This window comes from Seriola lalandi, unplaced genomic scaffold, assembly GCF_002814215.2.
Source record: "Seriola lalandi dorsalis isolate HSWRI2012SDOR001 ecotype SW California unplaced genomic scaffold, Sedor1 jcf7180002054945, whole genome shotgun sequence".
Lineage (NCBI taxonomy): Eukaryota > Metazoa > Chordata > Actinopteri > Carangiformes > Carangidae > Seriola > Seriola lalandi.
The window spans coordinates 1,200,301-1,224,487 of record NW_019525496.1 but is presented as its reverse complement, the minus strand read 5'-3'; the positions used below and the strand labels follow the sequence as shown (position 1 = coordinate 1,224,487).

Below are 24,187 nucleotides of genomic sequence, written 5' to 3'. Positions count from 1 at the left end.
TCATCACTGGTCTTTAAAAAAAATAAATACATGTCATAACTTCTGCCTTGAATTAGTTTCAGACCTTTTATGATAAGCCCCTTTTCGCAATTACAGCTTTTTCCATCCACAGGTCATGTGGGAATGAGCACTGAAATCCACATTCCAGAAAATCAGATGAGAAAATCTGCTTTGTCCAGACATCTGTATACCAGGTTTTATAACATGTCTGACAGTAACAATGTCACGTCAGGGGATTAAGCTTAATGATTTGTGTTTTTAATCGGCTATATTTGTTGTCAGTGATGCTGAAATACAGTAACACCCCTAATCCTGAACCTGAGACTGAGAGCATCTGATCATGAGAGGAATTATGTTCAAATAGCCTTTTAAGTGAATGGCATATAAACAGGAAGGATAATCAGATAATTAGCAGATATGAATAATAACCACTATCATGACACGATTTAACCACTGGCGCATTATTGTCATCACTATAACAACAACATTGACAGCACTTTTTCAATACTGTTTTCAGACTGCCCAGAGCAGGAGCAAACTAAAGACAGGGACCAGACTTGCCTCGGGCCGTGATGCATAGAGATTATTCAGTTTTGTACCTAAGCCTTTGGGAGCGGCAGCGAGTGTAGATATATTATTAGTCTGACCAGGAAAGGGAGCAGGAGAGTGCTGAATTTACGGAGGAATTTAGCAAGCCTAATGGCCCAGACAGGATGAATGAAGGAACGCTGTAAGGAGGAAGACAGAGGAAGAGCCTAGCAAATACAGAAAACGTGCATTTATCTGAGATCGGTGACATCTTTAACTGTCCGTTAATGACTGGGTAAATAAACCTTGAGTAAATATTTGCAGGCTTGCAAAAGAGATAGAGCGGGCACAGGGAGCTATAGTTGGAAAAGAGGTGAAGTGGTGGTGGGATTATTTGGATGCCCCTCTTACTAGAGAGATTTTTGCTGGCTAGCTGATCTTTGTAGCCTGGCCCCAAATTTCTGTTTGTTGGAAAAGCAGCAGAAGCTCCCTGCCTCCCCCAGCACGGCCCCCTTCAATCTCCTGACAGAGGACCATGCCAGAAACTGGACAAGAGGCCCTGCGAAACATGCTCCTCTGGTCCTTGTGCTTACACTGACGTTTCGCTCACTGTATACAGTTATTATTCTCCTCACTGCAGGACTATTAAGTGAAACAAAAGAGCTGTAGCATTCTACTGCGTTAAGCAACTGTGTCCTTTTTTCTGCACATCTGCAAATTCAGCATGAAACGTAATCTGTTCCTAAACGGAGAGGCGATTGTGCCGTGCAAAAGAGGAAAAAAAAAGGAAAAAGAAAAAGTTGAGTGGAGACATTGAACATTGTTGGTTGAAGTGGTAGGAGGGATCAGATGTCATGCGTGTGGACAGTACAGCAACAGTTGGTTTAGTGAGCTGGAGGAGGAGGGGTGAGGGGGTCAGCTGGAGCAGAGAGGAAAGCGGCTCAGCTGGTGCTGCAGGAGGACAAGTGCAGCACTCTGCCTGTGTGTGTTTCTGCTGGAGGAACACCCACTCAGCATTTGTCCCTCTATCCATACTATGTGCTTTTTTTTTCTTTCTTTTTTTTTTAAATCTCCCTTCTTCCTGTCTCTCTGTCAGTCAGACTGTGGGGGATGTCTATGTCTGCGAGTAAGGATTTGTTACCTTAAACCCAGACCCCCCAAGCTCAGCCCCTTCCCTGCTCCTGCAGACCCCAGGAGGATCTAGTGTCTGCCTCAGCTCACTGCTTCCCCCAACAGATCTTTAACAGACATTATTATATATTGTACCAACATACAGTAAAGACACTTTGCATATAATAATGGAGTCTTTCAACTTCCATTCACTAAAACATCATAATATAGTGTGATACAGTATTGATCTCTCAGTCAGACACATTGTATCCATTATTAATAACCCACAACTCATTCCTTTCAGCAAAGGTTGGTGCAAGCAGTTTTGTAAGTACTTGTGACAGTAACAGCATTATCTAGAAATTATGAAAGGTATTCAGAGACACTGAACTACTGCTCTGTTAGGATACGGTGTTGTGTGAATACTGTCAAACCTCTTTGGAATTTCCCTCAGAGATTGACACTCTCCATTTTGATATTTTACACACATCAATCTCCTTCAGTAGAGACTCGAATTAGCATCAAAATGTCCACAATCCCCACAATTCCAGCATCCTGCTCTGGTTTTTAACTTCTCAAACATGAATGCAAATTATAATGTTGACCTCATTCTAAAATATAAATGAGGAACACACCCAACTCATTATCTCGGGCTCACGCTGGTCATCTCTACTCTATTTCTAGTATCACTCCAGCCCAGTGGCAGCAGCGCCATTGTTGGTAAAATCCTCTTAGCTGACTGTAGGCAGCAGCGCTCTGGAGCTCCATAGCTCCTGGAAGAATGACACAGTGATTTACTCAGAACACGACACCATCCCTCAAAGTCATCACTGCAGCATATCCCTCTATGTACAGCCAGCTGTGTAATGAAAAGTGACAACACATTGCCATGATTGCCATGCTTTTAATGTCTTTTGTTATGGGGGGATGGATAGGGCTCTGGATGGATAGGGCCCTGTGTAAAAGGATCTGAATGATGTTGCTTTCTCCTGGTTTTTCACTGTCTTGGTCTCAAGCTGTGTGCAAAAGAATAGAATAATTGAGCCATATTATTTAATAGATTTTGGCAAAGTGCATTTAGTGTGCACCACAGACTTACAGTGTTGTTTAAGATAGAGGTTAAATTGAATCCCAAGACTGAGACTTTGTTGAGGTCAGATTTGAACAAAATGCCATAATGGGCCCTCCAGCTTGACCCCACACCCCCGCCCCCTCTCTAACTCCTACTTTTGGTGTTCCAGCAGTATTTACCAGCATGTTTGGTATGGTCTTATTTACTATCCTGCTGGATACTATTCCCAGAGGGTTCCATAATCCTCTTACCAGATGGGTGGGGGCACAGAAAGTATTTTCTTGCCTCAAGTGTGCCTCCAGGCATAGCCTAAGGCTTATGGCAATTTTGGCTGCAGTTTCCAAACCCAACCTCAAACCTAGCCATACATCCCAGCCTCTGTCCATGCTGTCTCCCCTCCCCTTCTGCTGAGCACCAGATCCATTTTTAGCCTGCAGCATGGAACATGTTTGCTAGTAATACATCAGTAGGCATTATATCTTCAGTAGGATCAGCCTCCGTTGGGGAAAGCATAACCTTGGGAGTGACTTTGTGGCGAGAGCTGTCATTGCTCCTCCAACTAGTCTTGCTGTGAATCTTAACATGCTTCCACTCTGAGGAAAGACTCCACAGGAAAGGCAAAGCTAAGAGGTTTGTTCAGGAAACTTCTGTGCCAGTAGAACCTTAAAACCCAAAAACCTCATCGTCTTCGCCTCATTCATTTATTTTGGCTTGAGAAAATAACACTTTTACTCTATTTGTACTGTACATAGTCCAAAGAACCACATGGAAGTTGCACATGTCACAATATAAATTCTTCCTGCATTATTTGGCGGGACTGCGTCTGTCTGTGCTCTACTGTGTGATGCTCCCAGAATACCAATTCCTTAGGGCAATGACCTGATGATTACAAGGTCAGTTCATGTTGTATCACTTTAACCTGAGGCCGCAAGCGAGCAAACAAACAACAAATCGGGTTTGATTTGTCAATAATTCTCAGCTACATGCTGAGTCATGATCTGAATTAAGTAGGCAGAGGATCTTTGATGATGTTTTCTCAGAAAGATCCATCAATCGGTCTGCAGAAAAAAGTGTTGGGTTTCTTTTCAGCGTTTGATTTTCAGACACTCAGTTCAGGCAGGTTTAGTTTGAAGCTAATCCCCTCATTTAGACTTGATGTAGAGTGAAATATTGGTGTTGCACATTTCATGGGTCTCTTGGATCATGTGAATTTCATCCATGTCCATCAACCTAGAAAAGTAAGTATGTATGTTATACTGCCTGGTGATGTGTCAAACCAATATGCAGCACAGTGGCAAATAGTGTAGATACACCAAAGCTTTTTTTTTTTTTTTCCATTCTCATTGGCATGATTTGCTGCTCTTAATTGCTCCAACATTCGAATGTATATCCACATCACTGTATTACATCTGCAGTCGTTTGAGCCGTCTGTTTAGTTTCAGTCCCACTGTTTATGTAGCTTGTGTTCAGGCCCACGATGTGGCAGGTTTCGGATGAAATAAATGGGAAAACACACATGGCGGTAACTAATCCCGGCGGCACCATCACATACTCACCACAAGCCACAGAGCCCCTCTCCGTCACTGGTTCCCACCCACTCTGGCTCCAGAACCATTTCCATCCCTGGTGTCCCATCACTGGCTGCACCCCAGTCCTAGTAGCCTATTAGTCTCTGTGCTGATGCAGCAAAGCAATGATGGCCGGGCTGTATGGTGGATGAAGAAATGCAGCCAGTTAATCAGTCTCCACCCACCAGCCTGCAGCCATCCTCTCTCACTGAGCTTTAATATTATTGGTGCAATTATTATCATTGAAAGCTGGGTGACAATACTAAAAGAGAGACCTAGAGATTAGTAATGAATTTCAGAGGGAAGGAGGAGCGATGTTGCGATCTTGGTAGATATGCTGTGATGTGTCTTTACTCTCTGCTGTTTATTTGTCAGTGTGTATGAGCATGTGCGTGTGGGTGCACATTTGTTTGGACGTTGTGTCTATGTATGCGCGTGTGAGGTGTTTGCCAGATGGCTGCCTGGCTGTGGGGTATAGCTATTATTTTTCAGATGATGGTATTTTATCAGAGATAATACGCTCAATGCACTGGGTTCTCCATTATTTATTGTTTCTCCACACTTATCTCATTTTTCTGAAGTTGTTTGCTGAGCTTTCCATCAGCACTTCACAGTCTCCCCCACTTTTACTTCCTCTATCTTTCTTTCTTGTTCTCTCATAACTGTTTCCAACCCTGTGGAAAAGTTGTTGATTTTGGTAAAATCCCTCTAAGACACAATCATCAAAGACAGCTTAGACACTCAAAAAGGTTCTATTTTGGTGTTATAATAACTCCGTTTGATGGCACTACATTTTAATTACCATAATTTTGTGGGAGAGTGTGTTGTGTAAGCAGAGAACAGATGGCTCAGAGAGCATATTTTAACAACCGAATGACTTGTTTTGTACATGAAGAGCTGACTAGGCACTTGAATTTTACTCCATTTTCCCCCTCAATGGGTCTTTAACTTCATCCTCTCGCTCTCTCTCTCCTCTATCCACAGGCATCATTCACCAGATGAAGGGGGACTATGAGACTGCACTGAAACTCCACAAAACACACCTGGCCATTGCTCAGGAGCTGAATGATTACGCTGCTCAGGGCCGGGCCTATGGTAACATGGGTAACGCCTACAATGCCCTGGGAGCCTTTGACCAGGCTGTTCGCTACCACCGCCAGGAGCTGCAGATCTCCATGGAGGTCAATGACCGGGCCTCGCAGGCTTCCACCCATGGCAACCTGGCTGTGGCTTACCAAGCCCTCGGAGCCCATGACCGCGCTCTGCAGCATTACCAGAACCACCTCAACATAGCTCGTGAGCTCAGAGACGTCCAGAGCGAGGCGCGGGCTCTGGGCAACCTCGGCAACTTCCACTGCTCTCGAGGAGAGTTCCCTCAGGCCGTGCCCTACTACGAGCAGTACCTCCGGCTGTCCCCTGACCTCCAAGACATGGAGAGTGAAGGGAAAGTTTGTCACAATCTGGGTTATGCCCACTACTGTCTGGGCAACTATCAGGATGCTGTCAAATACTATGAGCAGGACCTAGCTCTGGCCAAGGACCTTCATGACAAACTGAGTCAGGCCAAGGCATACTGTAACCTTGGTTTGGCATTCAAGGCCCTAGGAGACTTCACTAAGGCAGAGGAGTGTCAGAAATACCTGCTGTCACTGGCCCAGTCTCTGAACAATGCACAGGCTCGCTTCAGAGCTCTGGGGAACCTGGGAGACATATTTGTCTGTAAAAAAGACGTGGCCGGAGCCATTCAGTTTTATGAGCAGCAACTGGCCCTAGCTCACCAGGTATGGCCACACATAGTGAATGTGTATACTTGAGCAATTCATCATAAAAATAGGAAATGCCATGCAGAATGTAATTTAGATATCACTCACTCATGCCCCTCATGCGGATAATGTGAAATTCTTTTTCGTTTCAGGTTAAGGAGCGTAGGATGGAGGCCTGTGCCTACGCTGCCCTCGGGGCCACTTACAGACTTGTGCAGAAATATGACAAAGCTCTGGGCTACCACACCCAGGAGCTGGAGGTGTACCAAGAGCTGGGCGACGTGTCGGGAGAGTGCAAAGCCCATGGTCACCTGGCAGCTGTCTACATGGCCCTGGGGAAGTACGCCATGGCCTTCAAGAGCTACGAAGAGCAGTTGGAACTAGGTCGAAGACTGAAAGATCCCGTCGTGGAGGCTCAGGTGTACGGAAACATGGGCATCACTAAAATGAATGTAGGGGTGATGGAGGAAGCTATTGGCTACTTGGAGCAGCAGCTGGCCACTTTGCAGCAGCTGAGTGGCAACGAGGCGGTAATGGACAGGGGCAGGGCCTATGGAAACTTGGGAGACTGTTACGAGGCTCTGGGAGACTTTGAGGAAGCCATCAAGTACTATGACCAGTATCTGTCAGTGGCCCAGAGCCTCAACCGCATGCAGGACCAGGAGAAGGCCTACAGAGGCTTAGGCAATGGACACCGGTGAGTCTGGCATTGTGTTTCATATTCACTATTTCACATGAAATACTCCTCAGGCTTTGAATAACGCACCACTATCAATTTTCCCTCAGCTGTTGCAGCAGCTGATAATTGTACTGACTGGGTATTACTAATAATCACTGTAATCCTACTTGGCATATTATTTTTCTCCTTGCGCTCACTCTCAAGGACCACCATAGTTTAGAGACACCTTGCCGGTGAGCATGGCTTGGATGCGAGCCGGCTGTTGCTAGCTGTCCCAGCAGCAGCCTAGTGGCCCCGGCCTTATCTGTATGCAAAGAGGCTTTGGCACACAGATGTCTGAGAGCACAGTTATTTCAAGGCAACCTCTTACATTTTGTGTCTCTTCTCCCCTCCATTTCTCCTTATTTGTCAAAAGCTGATAGCATCCGAGGAGACTACAGTGCAAAATAAAACACGAAGGGCTTTCTGAAATCCTCATTTCAGAGATGATTTTCTTCTTATTGTGCGTCATCAGTGTGGCACCACAGCAATCACACACAGCAGTATTAGCCATGCATGAGTTCAGAGGGGAATAATAGACATCACGCGCGAACCTTTCTCGTCTTCCAACAGCTTTTAGTCAAGCACATACATTATCACACAACATTAATTAAGCTGAAGGCTTTTATTCTTTTAATGCCCCATTTGAACCGGCATTCGCCGATTGTTGGTGTGCCTGAGACGGTGACTAAAGTCTGTTTGAAGGCTGTGAAAGCAAATAAAATGTGGAGATGGGAGCAGGGATCCTCTGACAGATGATCCATCTCGTATTAGAGGGTGGTTAACAGCCTAAATTTAAAATTTCATATCATGGCTGAAACATTTCTCATATAGCCATCCCCACACACTTCAGCCTGTCAACTTCAGTAGCTCTCAGTTCTATGATGGGAGCTTTGCAAATGAAAGTTTTCCTGCAATGTCCATTCCTTGCTGCGTTCTAATGGCGCTCTGTTACAAGAGAATAGAAATGTGTCCGCATGAATAAAGAGTATAAAGAGTAAGTTTTCCCTAGATATGAGATAAGCAGAGATAAATAGATTTATTTTGAATGTTGGAGGCATGAAAGATATCTAAGCATTTGTGCAATTGAACAGAAAATGCCAATGACAGATTTTTTAAGGTTGTGTTGTTGGCTTGTTATTTCACATATCTCACTCCTAATCTGCTTCACTCTGACGCTCACTGGTTTTCTGTCTTCATCTGCAGGGCCATGGGAAACCTACAGCAGTCACTGGTGTGTTTTGAAAAGCGACTAGTAGTGGCCCATGAGCTAGGGGAGTGTGGTGGCAAGGCTCAGGCCTATGGCGAACTGGGTGCTCTCCACAGTCAACTGGGCAATTACGAGCAGGCTATCTCCTGTCTGGAGCGTCAGCTGGCCATCGCCCGTGACACCCAGGACAGACTACTGGAGGGCGATGCCAGCTGCGGTTTGGGCGCTGTATATCAAGCTATGGGAGAGTATGAGACAGCCCTGCGATGCCACCAAAGTGACCTGGAGATTGCAGAGGAGGCAGGCAGCCCAACACGGCAGGCGCGCGCCTACGGCAACTTGGGCCTTACCTACGAGTCGCTAGGAAACTACGAGCGGGCGGTCGTGTTCCAAGAACAGCACCTAAGTGTGGCGGCTCAGACTAATGACTTGGCTGCCAAGACGCTGGCCTATGGCAGCCTGGGGAGAACACACCACGCACTGCAAAACTACTCACAGGCTGTCATGTACCTGCAGGAAGGTGAGTGAGTCAGGGGGAACAGGAGAGAGGATTGCCTTTGTTGCCTGAGCTGATAGGCTTAGAGTTTGTGAATTCATGAATATGAAATTCAGAGCCTATTTGTAGCTAAGCCTTTGCCACATTTTTATTAGGCTGTGTGCATGTGTCTGTGCGTGTATGTGTGTGTGTGTTTGGGCTTTTGTGCTCATGTGTTATAAGTGCACAGGGGGATTTTGTGTGTGTATTATGCGTCTGTGTTGTCTTCCGCGCTGTTAAGGTATACCAGCATTTGTGTGTGTATGTCTGTGCAAACCTATCAGGATGCACGCCGAGGCATTTTTCCTGTTTACTGCTAGCTGTTCTTCACACCTCTATATCTACTTTTCTCAGAGGGTTCTTTGCAGTGAGCTGCCAAAGGATCTTTTCACACAGTGGCTGACAGACTCCTGCTTCTCACGCTTCATTGTCCCCCACAGATTATGGTGAAATAAAAACCTGCAGCTTGGCCCCTAAAAAATTCATTATGTCAGTGACAGTGCAGGAAGTGTTTGTCACCGAGGACGTGATAAGTGGAAGCATCCATGGATGCAAGCCGAACATCCACACTATCCGCCTCGCACGTGACAGTCCTCATGCTCATGCACACCCACCCTGTTCATGACCCAAAGCCTGTTTGAATCCAAGAAAACTGATGCTCGTGTAAGAGAACGGTTGTATGTTTCACCCTGCATGGAGTGAATGCAAGAGAACGTGAATACATCTCCTCTATCTCTCTTCCGTCCGCTTTATTAGAGTTAGCCGGACCCACACACCCTCTGCAGTGATGCTTGTTGAGGCTTAATGGAAACAAAGGCGACAGGCCATTCTGTCTCCACCCTGTCCTCCTGTTGTCCCCTGCACTGTCCTTGTATTGTTCCTCAGTCTGGCTGTGAAAAAGAACAGTGCCTTCACTATCGTTGACAGCCAATTATTTCTGGCCAACCTACCCAGACCGAAAAGTTGGCAAGGTTTTTTCCCTTCAGTTTTCTATTTTTTTCTACTGCTACTGCTAGTTTTGTTTTTTTTTTGTTGTTGTTGTTTTTTTTTTATTATTCTTCATGCTGCACTGCGTGTTTTTTTTGTTTTTGTTTCCTGAAAAAGATTAATTGGAAGACAGGATAGAAAGGCAGCTCCAAAACTAGTGCAGATATTGTTGACAACATGTGACCTCCAACTCAGTGTGTGTGTTATCATAAATATTAGTGTTCATGCTTGTGTGTGTGAATCGTGTGTGTGATGGTTATTCTGTGTTGCAGAGTAATAGAGAACGATAAGGCAGTAGAGGAAGACACACAGAGACACCAATTAACTGCTGACAGGCAAACATCATTTCTGTCACTTCAAGTGTTCACTGCGCTCCCCAAGTTATCTTCCTGTAATTTTACATTAAAGGACATCGCACAGCGATGTCTCAATCTAAAACAGAAGAGGCATTTCACACCAAGATGCACTTTTCGACGATTAACACAATAGTGTCATTAAATCAATGGCCTCATTGTAGCGACTAATGGAGGTATTACAGTTTCTCCATGCTTGGTTTATGGAACAACAAGTAATGGAATAACAAAATTCAACCTACAAAGGCAGTGTATGCCAGAAACGTGACTCTAAATCAGGACATGTAAATGAAATAGGTGACATATTAAGTCATACATATTGTAAATGAAAAATATAATGGATTATATACACTATATCCTCATGGATAAAATTCAATAGTTATATATTTTTGTTACATGTACAATTTACTGCATAATGTATATTTTGCATAATAGATTATTTTTATATATATTTATTATCATATATGTTTTGTATGTGAGAAACTTTTAAACCAACTTTTATGTAATAATAAACTCCTATATGCAAGCAAACCTGCATGGTATAAGCATAAGCGTGTAGGAATCTGTTTAATCTGTGAGAAAAGGACATCTTAATCATGTGTAAGACAAAAGAGGCCAAATATATACATGATTTTTACAGTGTTATAAATTATTTGTTTGTTAAACATAATAATAGAGCTATTTCAGGGTATCAATTAAAACACATTCATGTTGATAGGCTTCAGAAGAGTGTTTCAGGGGGCATATAAAGCTGAGTTTATCAGTGTGAAATGTCTGGACCTTTCATCATCATATTCGGACCCCTCACAGTTTTTAGTCTTATTGTTTTTCTGCTATAAATGTTGAATGTTGGTTGCTGTTACAGTGGTGGTACTTGCTCTGATGTTATAGTGAGCTACTGATATATGCAGCTAGATCCCTGTGGTTAAGTTTATTGTATTTTCACCGCTTCTTAGGCTCAGAACAGACAAAATCTTTAACCTCAAGTATACACTTGTATATATTAGTGATTAACATTTGAAAATGAATTAGTCTAGCTTTCCATTGTTCCATAAATTATTAATCAAGCTTTCACAAATACCAGTATTTAGTTCCGCAAATGTCAGAACTATCTTACCACCATGGAGGTGAATTTAAAATTGGTTGGGGTGTTTGTTCAGTAATATGCAACACAGCTACTATCACCCTCAGTGTTTTCACAATATAGCACAGGTCTGAAGGTTTGGGTGTCATCATAGAAAAGAAAGAAGAAAGAAACACCACAGTGAGAATATGTATCGTGGAAATGTCTCCAGGATTGTCTTTTTTTTTTTTTTTTTTCTTCAAAAATTGTTTATGGTACACACTGACTGTATGTGACACACTATTCTTTTCCACAATGGTCATGATCAAAGGGCACCGTTTCAAGTGTGTGCATGTAAGAGGGTTTTTTTTTTTTTTTTTTCACCGTACCACACACTTGTGGTTCGACGGTGCATGAGATTTCGTGCCCTTGTTCCAGCGCATGTGTATGTGGTGTCTGCACGTAAAGCTTGTGTCTGAAGGCAGAGGTGCGTGGGCCTCAGGGGCTGCAGAGAATCTCTCACCCAGCTGTCAAGCAGCCTTTAAAGTGTTCTCTAGTTGCTCTTCAGGGTGCAGCCAGCCACGGCCACATCCTCGTGTCAGGCGCCGCTACGTGACTGTGCCTGCGGGGCGCACCAAAGGCACGCACGGTGACAGTGACAGACACTGAATGATACAGAGCGGGAGAACAGAGGGAATGAGAGAGTTATGGAGGGAAGGAGGGAAAGAGAGAGGAAGGCAGAGAGGAAAGACGGAGATCGGTATGAGTCATAATTCACATGTATTATTTCACTATCAACTGGAGAATAAAGAAAACATAGAGTTGGTTGACATTTAGGCTTGATCATAAAGAACTATCACAGAGCGGCTCGGAGAAAGACATGTTTTGTGTGTGTTTGTGTGTGTGTGCGCGCGCGCGCGTTCATGCGTGCGTGTGCAGATGAAAGGCTCAGAGCTGGAGTTGAGATGAGTGAGGGGTGAGGCTGTCAGAGAATGAAAAGGATAATTTAGATCTGTTTCCTCTCTCTTGCTCCGGCGCCTAATGAGCCCTAAGCAGTGCCGAGTCCCCGCAAGTAGTGCCACAGTCAAGATGAAACAGGTAGAGAGAGCAGAGGGGGGCCTGAGACACAGGCACAGAGATGAGAAAATGAATACGGGAGGCAGAGAGAGAGAGAAGCACAGTAGATGCATGGGGGAAGAGGGCAGGCAGGCAGAAAGAAGGAGGGTGTGTGGAAAGATAAGGAGAGAGGGGAGACTGTTGCAGGCTTCAAAGGCTGCCGACTAGCGTGGCCATGGAGGAGCCATGAAGTCTACGGTTGCGTGGTGTGCTGGGTCTTGTGGAATAGGCTGGCTGTTTCGGGTCACGCTCTCTGTTCTTGGCTTATCTGGTCCAGCCACAGACTGTTTTCCAGGAATGCCGAGAAAAGCAAACTCGGACGAGGGTGGCTTGGCCCACTTTCCCCTCTCTTTGACCAAAAGCATGTTTAGACCCCCTTCACCACACAGGCGAGTGGAGAGAATAGACTTGGAAATACAGAGCCCGGGCTAAGTGAGACTGTGCACGAGCAACAGCCTATTGCAGACTGCAGAATGCTTGCTGTGCATTTAGCACCTTGTGGGTGATATGTGACCCAGCAGCTGTCGTTTTTTTTTTTTTTTTAATCATTGTCCTCGGTGGAGTGGCATTTTCATCTCAGTAATTGGGCAGAACCAAATACTCGGCAGGCAGATGAGGACACATGCAAAGATGTGACATGCGCCTCACTGCTTGAGGGATTGGAAGTGAAAAACAAAGCGCGCACTCACCAGGTGATCTGACACAGGCACACTCACTCTGAATGTGCACACCTAGATACACACACATGCACGTACAAACCTCCAATGCCTTCCCAAACAACTCTGGAAGTCTCTCAAACAAAACACCACATGCGCTGTGAGTTTGCATCCAGTCTATTATTAGCTCATCAGTGTGTTTGCAAATATTTGTGGACGTCTTCATGATATTGCGTGGCTCCTTTAATGCAAGCATTAAGCTTCTGTTTGTGTTTGCTCAGCCAGTCGATGCTTAGCATTGATTACTATGCAGTCCGATTAGTCCTCTAACAGCCTCCCTCTATGGCAGAAGTGTGTGTGTGTGTGTTTTAGTCCCAGTGTGAGCAGTATCTTACAACTGAGGCCAAATATCCAAACCTGTTCGCTGTCAGAACATCAGTACCACGCTATGCTTACATCTGTTACTCTGAAAGATACCTAAGAGTCTGCCTGCTCTGAATAATTTTTACTCTTCTCTCCCTCTCCCTCTCCCTCTCTCTCTCTCTCTCTCTCTCTCTCTCTCTCGCTCATCTGCTCTCATATCCTCCCCTCCTGACAGGCCTGCGGCTTGCAGAGCAGCTGGCTCGGCGTGAGGACGAGGCGAAGATCCGCCATCGTCTGGGGCTCTCTCTATGGGCCAGCGGGAATCTGGAGGAAGCCCAACATCAGGTAAAGTATCTCCTCTTCCTTCCTCTTCTTGCCTGGACTCACCTTGACTCAATTATCCTCTCCTCTCCTCTCCTCTCCTCTCCTCCTCCATCTTGATTCCTTCCAGCAAACCAACCTTATGTAGTTAAAACTGACCTCTAATAAGCACACATCTGTTGGTCGGCAAAGATTACAAATGAGCAGGGGATGTAGATGTCCAAAGACACAGAGTGTGGAATTAAAGTTTTTTGTAACGCCCTTATGGTGAAAGAAAGTACCCAGAGGAGAGAAAGAAACAGGAAAAAGGAGATGTGGCTATAGAGCTTGAACACGTCTGTTGGCAATATGCTGGGGAGTCTGTTGAGCCTGTGAATGCTGTCATCTCAGTAGACAGGCGACAGATGACTAAAGATTTTTTTTTTTTTTTTGTATCTGTGTGCATGGTCTCAGGAGTCCCGAGCCTCTGCATCACACACACATTCACTCCTCTTCAGCCCACTGCCCACCTGGCAAGCATGGAATATCCCCTTAACATCTCTCTTTACAGTCTGTCCACACACCGCAGCTCAAGATTTGATTTCTTTTTTTTTTTCCCTTAGCTTGTGTATCCACATACAAGCCTGTGAACAGTCAGCCAACAGCAGTGGCTGTCACGTGTGTCTGTAGGGATGTTATTCAGCTGCTTTCATTTCCAAAATCTAGTCCAAAGCATTTCTGCTATGGTACGCTCACACTAGGTACATCTATGTGACCCAGATAGCTTTGTTTTTTCGGTCCTGCATCATAGTCTTCAAAAAGTAATGTTGTCTGTTTGCAATTATCTGTAACAAGAGTTGGGAAAGAAAGACCGAAGCAAGGTGGTGACTAGAGCTGAGGCTCATGAGTCATATTGAGGAATGTGTTCAATTAAACCAAAATATTATTCTAAAAGGCCAGTGCAACATATTTTCCACTGCATGTTTGCTTTCCAGTTTAACACTTGACCATAAGACCTTAGAAGTACATGTTAACATTGTGATCCAGTGCTTTGCCCACTTATACCACAGCAATGTTTAGATTTTTTTTCGCCCCCCTGTGAGCTTGCAGCTCCCAGGGCGAGTTGGAGGTAGGAAAGGACACTGTTGTCCTCAGAGTATGGATCACATGGTTATTCATGAGCTGGCCTGTTGCTACACATGACCTTGCCAAATGCCCCGACCCACTTCAAACCTCATTTGTATAGGCTTGTGTTGAGATTCATAAAGCATCCATAGGTGTGGCATGAGAAACCCAATTGTAGTTTAACACCCCAGCTGTGACATTGATGCTCACCGTGACACACCGATTGATGTCTCCTGATTCTAATCAGCTTTTTCAGCAGGGTTCACATTCATATCTAAGGAGAGCATTAATCAATAAATTCATGTTGACTTAAATATCAGTGGTCTACCGTAGATTAAGCTTTTTTTCAACCTCTGATATCATCTGTCATGAGAGTTCCCCGGGGAGCTTACTTTACAAAAATCATTAGAGGTACGTGTGTATCAAGCTCCGCTCACGCTACCGATTCAGTGTGACATTGACATTCACTTAACATGTCAGATAAAAGCCATGTTAGTGTCAGTGACGGTAAACATGAGAGTGCTATCTGAATGCATAGCAGCTGGAGAATGTAGCAGATTTTTACCTGAACCGCCTCCAAGCAAGTCACTGCGGACGCAGCACATTTGGGATTGTTTCCCTTTCATCTGTGCCAGGAGGGGTCAGGCCAGAAGAAAGGCGCTGTGAGAAATTAGTTTCACTCTTAAAGGGGTGTCTGCAAGTCTAACAGATTAAACTAGCAGTGCAGCAATCAGCCCCACAGCCCTATCAGCAAAATCAGCCTGAGACTAGCAGCTCCGTCTACTAGCACTAATGCAGCAGAGCTCGCCGATTCTCTGCTGATCTCTACTCTCCCTCTTCACTCCCTCTGACACACTTTTCCTGCATGACCTTGGGATATGTCAGGCGAGCTACACAGTATGCATATGTGTGCGCTCACAAGAGGCGCACACACGTTTTCTCTCTTTCTTTCTCTCACCAAACCCACAGTGCTGATAGAATCCATTTCATCCATACCAGCAACCTTTTCTCCACTGCAGTTCTTTGTTTTGTATGAACTATGGTCAAGCAGTATAAGCAGAGCGTTTTTCCATCTCTGCTGGCACTGGACTCCTGGAGAGTGGTTCTATAGCAGTCCCAGTCATCCTACAGGGCTGCCATAGGCGCAGAAATAGGAAATCAATAAAGGCCCCCATGAATCAGCACTCCTGGCCAGCTCCGCTTGGCCAATGTGCAACACTGCCTGCCGCCCCACCTCTCCATTGTCTCTCTCCTTCTCTCAATCCAATGTCTTGTGCTGAATAGAAAGGTCTAATAAGACAGAGAGGGCTATCGAGTTCACAAAGCATTTGTTTCCTTGGACGCAGCCTGTCCAAGATGCCCAGGTAATGGTTTAGCTTCTCATTGCCCTTTCCCACATCCAGGCATATAAGAGCTGAATAGTGGTTTACTTGTGTTTGATGGTGATTCATCAGGCTACATTACAGTACTTTCCTCTGTTGAGAGAGAAGCAATAATTGGAAGGCAGCAAGTCTGATCAATGACCACCAGTGAGGTGGGCTGCTACCATCTAGTGGCCAAAATAATTCTAATGATACGTGCATATAGCAATCTGTGGACATTTTTAACCACAGTGTCCTTCTTAAAGCGTCATGACTGCTAACATTTGTAGCATGATTTAGCTCAATTTGAATCAAACCTATAACAATAAATACCAGTGTCATGTCCTTCCTTTTGAGCTACATAGGACCACCCTTGACTTTCAATAATAAGAGCTGAATCACAATGTCACATCATAATTTTACTATGTAAATGAACAAGCAAAGGGTATCAGAAAATGTCTGATTGTTGTTGTTTATTATCAGCTCTACCGGGCATCTGCACTGTTTGAGACCATCCGCCACGAAGCCCAGCACAGCACCGACTATAAACTTTCCCTGTTTGACCTGCAAACCTCCTGCTACCAGGCACTCCAAAGAGTCCTTGTCAGCCTAGGTATGTTCACACGCACTTCTCATATCCTCACTCCTTCATGCAGCTAAATTCCAGTTTGTTTTTTCTTTTGGACATTCGTGTAATTAAAAGATTGGGGTATCAGAATTGACGCATTAATCAGCATTGACCTGCTACACCACAGGCCACCACGATGAGGCCCTGGCAGTGGCAGAGCGGGGTCGTACACGAGCCTTCGCTGACCTCTTGGTGGAGAGGCAGACGGGCCAGCAGGACTCAGACCCCTACACCCCAGTAACGGTGGAACACATCCTGGACACCGTCAACAGCCAGAGGGCCTTGGTGCTGTATTTCTCCATGGCTGCTGGTTACCTATACAGCTGGCTGCTGGCTCCAGGAGCAGGTAAGATTTGACTCTCTGCTTGGTTTTTTGCTCAGACTATACATTTTTGTGATGAAACCTTTCATGTCTGGCTGTCATCTCTTCACTGTCAGAGACCATATGCGCTTGAACAATCAAATTCGGTGGATAGGTTTCAAATTTCTCTTACTCAGGTAAAAATTAATTATAACAAATGACCATATGGTGCCACTGCGACTGGAAATTTTACTCTCTAACCTACTTCTGTTTCTCAAAGTCCTTTGTACAACACATTTAAGCTGCAGCCTATTTTCAATTTTATGGATAAACTCTTTTTTACGACTTCTGAGTTGATATATTCCCTGTGCTCACAACGTATCTACTTGTAATACACAAATCAAGTAAGATATTCAACCACAAAGTCAGGCATAGAGCGATGCTAACAGTCAGATGCTATATAATTGTAGTGATGTAACAAAACATTGACAAAAAACAGAACAAACAAAAACAAAGCTGTAAAAGTGATGAAGGTGAAAGCACATACACACAAATACACATACACACACATTTGCTTGTTCGAATCAAAGCGGATTAAAAGGCCTAGAGGCTGTGGCTTGTTTTGAGCTGCAGGGGTAAGAAGGCCAGCTTTAACACCAAGTGGCAGTGCCACCTGCCACTCCACTGTTATGATTTGCCCCCTGCCTCGCTTCTCACCCCAGAAGGCATCTGCCAGTGAACCGTGCTAATTGATAGTGACACAGCCAAACAACACAGGCAACATCTTCACACATGCCAACAGGAAATCACGTCGCTGTTGCACCAAGTCAAAACATAATTTCTCTGTTTCTCTCGGATTCTTTATTTTTCTTTTTGTCTTGTTTTGGTATTGCTGTACTTTGCCACTGCTTGGTGTACCTCTACATTTTTGTCTCTTTCGTGGACACGCTGAGAAACACCAACAAAGGCAAAGAGATTATGAAGCAGTTTGTTTATATGACTCATGAAATTCTAGTTTCAATGATAAGCAGAGCTGCAGGTGAACTACAGCGCATGTCACACGACTCCTGCAGCTGCCATAGTGTAAGTTGTTCTTTGGCTCTCTTCTGCTCTCTGCTGTAAAGAGAGGAAATGAGAACCGTGACCCATGTCCCATGCCACCAGGCCTGAACATTTGATCAAATCCAGCTCCCAGGCAACCAGATGAACTTGACCCCCCAAGCACTAGTCATACGGAGGGGAGGAACACTACAGGGACAAGTGGAGATCTTCAAAGCGTTGAATGTTGCCCCAGGCTAAGAGGGAGCCACTTGCTCACTAATCGTCTGTCTGTCACTTCCTGGCAGTCCCTGGCATCCAGCTGGCACACGAACATGGCTGCTGCTCTAAACCGCCTACATTCAGTAAAAAGGGGCTTCTAAAGTCTTAATTACTTCGGTTGTGTAAATTCTGTGATATTTTATAGACCTGAATGCGCGCACACACACACACACACACACATACACATATACAGTAGACCTGAATCACATATACTCTCTATTCAAATGCATTTAATACAAAACATCCATGTGAGCACATCTATGCTTACACAGCACTGATACACCCACAAACTCACACTTATACACACACACACACTCAGCTTGTACTGCATCCCCCAGTGTGCTCCCCCCCCCCCGATGTTCTGCTGGAAACTCAGCTGAGCTCTCATGGCGGGCAGCAGATGGCACAGGCAGCCTACTCTTATCTTTTATTGAACATTATTTGTTTTATTCATTTCGCTCCACAGATGCACTACTGCATGTGGCCTCACTCACAGCGTTCAGCTGAAATGATCTAATATTTCTCCCGTCATGAGAGAGTGATACAAACGTATGAGAAAAAGAAGCGTGGAAAATGGTTTCATTTATTTATTTTTTGTTATTAAACTTTCATTTCATAAACACCTGAAAACAGCCAGTCATGCTTGGCCGTGTTTCCCTTCTCCCCCTCTCTCCAAAGGTATCCTGAAGTTTCATGAGGTGTACCTGGGCGAGGGCGTATCAGAAGGAGTGTCAGACTTCCAGGAGGCAGGCGGCAGCGGAGTGATCAGCGGCTCGTCGTTGGAGCAGCACATTGCCAGCGCCCGGGAGGCCCTCGGAGTTGAGTCTTATTACAGCCGGTGAGATGTTTACAGCTGTCACAATTAAATGAAAAGTCTTTGTTTGTTTCATGTGTTCATTATCCAAATCATAACATACCTATTTAACAGTAATTGCTAGAACATGTGCAAAAGCACTTGTTTTTCTTTATCAAACAAGTGACTTCATGGATTATGTTACAGCATACACAGGATTTCCACGCAGTGATGTCACAGCTGATTTTTAACTACCCCCCCCCCCCCTGCCGCTCATGTAATATGAATCGTTAACCATTACTGAAGTGACACATGTAGCAATATGGTATGATGGAGACATTTGGGGTGGTCAGTCCTTACAAAGCTCATTTTCTTTTCTTATTACTCCATGCTTGAGTCGCTGACATCTGGTTTTGAGAAGTTTAGATGAATTAAGAATTAATGATAGCTCAGTTGCAAAGCTTTTTATTCTTTACAGAGGGCTTCATTGCCTCTATTATGGTCCAGCAGTTGTGATTATTCTTTCTCATTTTATGACCAAACTTGCTTTAACTAAATAAATGCAGAAGAATCCCCACACATCCCTTGATGTTTAGTTGTGATCTGCAACATAGTGATTTTCCATTTTGATACTTGTCCTTCTGTCCCATTCTTGTGAACATGATATGAGCGAATTTTTTCAAATTTCTTACAGACATTCACCTCGATTAGAGGATGAACTGATTAGAATTTGGTGATCAAAGGTCAAAGATCAAGGTCTCTGTTTTTTGGCCATAGCGCAAAAGGTCATGCTAATTATGACAAAATTTCACACAAATGTGTAAGAGGATAAATTAAGATTTCATATCCAAAAGGTCAAAGGTCACCTTCACCTTGACATCATGATATTCTGCAAAAACGCTTTCTTGGCCATTATTCAGCGCTGTAACCTGGCAACAGAAGGGGAGATTGTGACTATGTTTCTTGCAACTTGACTGGCTGGCGGAGGAATGCAACCACGAGGCGGTAATTCTGGTTTACTGAGCGGTGATAGCTGCCAAGAAAAAAAAAAAAAAGCACCCACATAAAGTTTATTGACAGAAAAGTGAAGGAGCGGCACTACAGACCACACTGTTTAACAAGTACTCTTTGGAAAGCCCTTGTTAACCAGTCATCAGAGGGTATTGTAAAAACAACAAACAGCATTTTATCTTCAAATGTAGAATGTAAACACAGAACAAAGATTAACACTCAAACCAAAACTTAACCCCGGAGTTAGCTGAAGAAGGGTTATTTTATCATTCAGTCTGTGTGTGAAAGAGTATTATTCTGCCCCATTGCACCCTGTGATGACAGCCCTCCACTACCTGCCTAAAGTACTCCACTCTCTCCCCAGTGGGAATAAATGAGACGGAATAATGGCTCTTTGGATAGCCAGACAGTTGAACCCACCTAACAAACAGTGAACGTGACAAGTAAAGGAAGAGAGAATGGGTTTACTGAGAGTATAAGGAACAATGGGAAGAAGGTGAGGATGAGGTTGTAAAATCAAAGAGGCAGAGACTGATGAATAAAGACTTAACAGACAACAGGGAACGTAGCCAGAGGGGCTCCGTAGGAGGAGATGGAAAATGTGGCAAAATATATTGACAGTGAAAATCACCCTTCGACACCCACGAGCCTACACTGAGTTTGACGTTAGCCTTGTTTCTCTAGTTGGTGTTTGATCCATAGTGCCCAGCTGGTCTGCCCAGTGCCAGCCCCTTCCACCCTAGCAGCCTGGCCCTCCTGCCCCATTACCAGCTCATTTACTACTCCAATAGGAAGTTGCACACACACCATTGCGCCTGGATGGGCACAATATGGCACCACTTACCAGCCCATTCATTCTCCAGAGAGCAGAGAAAGGGAGGGGGCACTCTGTAATGTGTGGAGAGAGAGAAAATGAATGGGATGGAGAAGAATGGGGAGAGTATATTCGCGTGACTGAAAGAATGATATAGAGAGGGGAGGATGCAGCGTATGTGACGGTTGAAATCTTATGTATTAATATGTGGATTTTATGTACTATTTACAACATTTCTTCAGTCCACACAGATCTGTCAGAATATAAGCCCCAGGAGAATGAATCTCAAATGAGACGCGTACTGCAAGGATTTTAAAACAAAAAACAAAACAAAAAAAAACAGCAGTGCGGTGGTGGTAGTGGGAGCATGAGGTGATGAGAGATCCCATGGTGCAAGTTCACACTCAGCTACCGTGAGAGCAAGAAGCTGACATAAGAGTTGCATGATATGGGTAGATCAGAAGAGAGGTTCAGGCTTGAGGAGAGGGATGGGGGAGAGTGGTGGCGAGGTAGTGATTGTGGGCTGGGAGTGGTTGACTCCCCACTGACTGGATCAGCATCACCGGCATTATAATGAAAGGATTTAACTCTGCTTACCATCAGGGTGTTGGACCAAGCCTGGGAAATTAGGCCAAGTGTGTGTGGGTTGAACAGCGTGTATTTTAGGCAGATGAGGAGTGTGTGTAGTTGATTTATCCGCAGAGAAACAATCTAAGTCTGTGTATTGTCTACTTTGCTGAAGTGCCTTTTTCTTGCCAACATTTCAGTGGCTGTGCATTTCTCTAACTCCATCTCTCTGTCGCTCTCTCTCTCTTTCAGCGGGTGTTCGAGCAGTGAGACGGAGAGTGAGGCTGGAGATTTGTTGGACCAACAATTTGAGGAGCTCAACAACAAGCTTAACTCTGTCACTGATCCAACAGGCTTCCTGCGCATGGTGTCCAGAAACAACTTGTTCAACAGGTAGGAGATTGTTGCAAATCACCTGGAGGTTCCTACAGACAGTCTTAATCAACAAGCGCTACTCAGACCTACTTTTCACCAAAAGAAAAAAAAAAAAAAAGGAAAGATTAAAAATATCTGCTAGGGTAAGGAGATTCGTGGGTATTGTGGCTCATCTGTGAAAGGCGTCTTTTCTCCATTGTTTAGCCAGCGCAGAGGCAGCATGTGAATCCTCCTTATTAAATAGACTGAGTAGAGCCAAGCTGCTAAAGCCCTTATCAACTGCCTACTCTGATGAGGCCTTGGTGTATGTGCGTGTGCGTGCATGCGTGTGTGTGTGCGCACGCGCGCGTGTGTGCGCTTGCCAGACACAGACATTGAGACCCATGTGGTTGTAAGATGTTTGCCCTGTCTGCGTGTTTGTTGTGGAGATTTCATGTGAGTCTGCCTGTGGCTTGTTCCGAGTATTATTTAATGACACTAAGCAGAGCATTCATTTACTCTGTGCTGATTGGTAATGTATGTCAATAGAACGTGTGCGTGCGTGCGTGCGTGCGTGCGTGCGTGCGTGCGTGCGTGCGTGCGTGCGTGTGTGTGTGTGTGTGTGTGTGTCTGGGTCATACTTCCCTGTCCTCGTCCACAGTTGAGCTGCTCTTTGATGAGAGGGTAATTCCAGCTTTAATTGAGTCTTGGTGCTCATTAAGCCCCTTTAATGGGTTGCCGGTAATAATCCACTCATTCTTTTGGGTCTCAAAAAACTCTGAATTATAAAGCTCCTCATGCTTAGGAGCCTACCGTCTATCACATTTCTAAAGCGAGAGAAAAGGAAGAAAACCTCATTGTCATTTCAAGTCACACTGTACATCTTGGGGTTTGATGTCAGTTAATGTACATTTACGTGCTTTTCAAGGGTTCTCATTGACCTCACTTCACATTTTTCCTTAACATGTTAAGATCTAAGCTATTAGTGGTGTGAGGACTGCAGTATTTCTACAGTTACTCATAATCAAGAGAAATGATTAAAATAGAATAAACTCTAATTGAATGTCATTTAAATCAAAATAGGTAAGAGAACAATATACTCAGCCTTAAAAGATCTGTGCTTCTCGGTGTGATATCATAATTTGCCGTTATTATCGATTGTCCTATTTTAACACTGAGATCTAATCTTCACCAGGGAGCTTGGAAGGATTACCATGAGAAGGTGATAATGAAAGTCTCCTCGTTTCTAATCCCCTCAGTGTGTAATTGAAAACGTTTTTATGCACAACGATGGCATAATGAGATTGTTTGATGAAGTTGTCAGTGCAGACGCAGCAAACACTGATAGAACAAGATGCCTGCATCAAAAGAGCTAGGTGGCCACGGGTTAAAGCTCCACCACGCTTAAAGCAAGTCTTTCAACTGCAGACCAAACTAGCCTTCATCACCTTCAGCTTCACTGCTCTTAGTCTTTTCTTTTCACTGTTTCCCTCTACACTTGACACTCACCTTCTCTTGGCTTATCCCTTGCTTCCTCTCTCATTCTTCATGTCAGGCTAACAAACGATTGTTTGCTTTCCCATGGAGGCTCATGCCAAGGCTTGGGAGAGAGACAGAGTGTTGGGAGGCTGGAGGGAAGCCAGTGGCCCGGGGCTACCAGAAGGGCAGGATAGATGTCTGTTGGCTGGGGCCCGGAAGAAACTCTGGCTGGTGAAACAGATGGAGAGTAGTGACAAGCGCAGCCATAAAGCTTGGCCCTGCGTGCCTACAGCACCAAAGGGTTCTAACCCCACAGCCACCATTAGCACAGTTCTCAGTAGGTCGTGTGTCTCTGCCTGAGCAGGGAGCTGTCACTCCTGTCACATAGCAGACATGCCTCAAACACAATGGGCGGCTACCTTATTTTTCTCTGTTTCAGAAACGGAAAATACTGCGATGTTGTTGGCAGTTTATTGAAGACACTCACAAACACATCTTCCATCATCTGGAAGCTTTGAGCTTTGATTAAATGTAGAGCAGGTCCCTGTAAAGATGGTGTAAACCCTGCTTTCCTCCTGCTGTGGTGATTCTGGCAAGCTGTTGTCATTCACTACTACTGGTTTCTGTAAGCGCCCAACTACCACAGTACGATACTGCCATCTAGTGGAGAGTTATATATTGACATAATATTCTTATTGGTATATTCTCATGTTGTGAATTTGTACATACATATTCACAGATCAGCACATCACAATGGAGATCCAGTGTGGCCTACCTTTATCTACCTCTTACTTGGTGCTTAGATTTGAGAGCGAGTATGTCAGATAAATAACAATGAGCCTTTGCAGCTGCAGCCTTCCTAGCGGCACACAAAATAGACAACTGCAGTGGTGGAGTTTACGTCTTGCCAGAGCCATATCTGATGTAATGCTATGCAGCAAGTTAGACACGGATCTTGTCAACCACATTTCCAGCACATCTGGAAATCACATTAAGAACAGCTGAGTGGTTTGATGTTAAAGGACAGTTTGATGCAAAATATCCCTGTTTACGTGCAGGATTTATTATAACGCAAGAGTGACTGGAAGAACT

At 44.6% G+C, this 24,187-nt stretch overlaps 1 protein-coding gene across 3 annotated transcripts in view; it reads left to right on the top strand.

Annotated features, from left to right (window-relative positions):
- The window catches only part of LOC111645009 (tetratricopeptide repeat protein 28), a 166,088-nt gene that overhangs the window by 134,496 nt on the left and 7,405 nt on the right, over positions 1 to 24,187 (top strand). For all 3 annotated transcript variants that reach the window (XM_023394017.2, XM_023394018.2, XM_023394019.2), the window contains 8 exons: positions 5,263 to 6,059; positions 6,194 to 6,738; positions 7,966 to 8,489; positions 13,278 to 13,387; positions 16,312 to 16,441; positions 16,584 to 16,802; positions 18,756 to 18,915; positions 21,515 to 21,655. In XM_023394017.2, the coding sequence (XP_023249785.1) occupies positions 5,263 to 6,059; positions 6,194 to 6,738; positions 7,966 to 8,489; positions 13,278 to 13,387; positions 16,312 to 16,441; positions 16,584 to 16,802; positions 18,756 to 18,915; positions 21,515 to 21,655 (2,626 nt within the window). The remainder of the gene's footprint in view (positions 1 to 5,262; positions 6,060 to 6,193; positions 6,739 to 7,965; positions 8,490 to 13,277; positions 13,388 to 16,311; positions 16,442 to 16,583; positions 16,803 to 18,755; positions 18,916 to 21,514; positions 21,656 to 24,187) is intronic.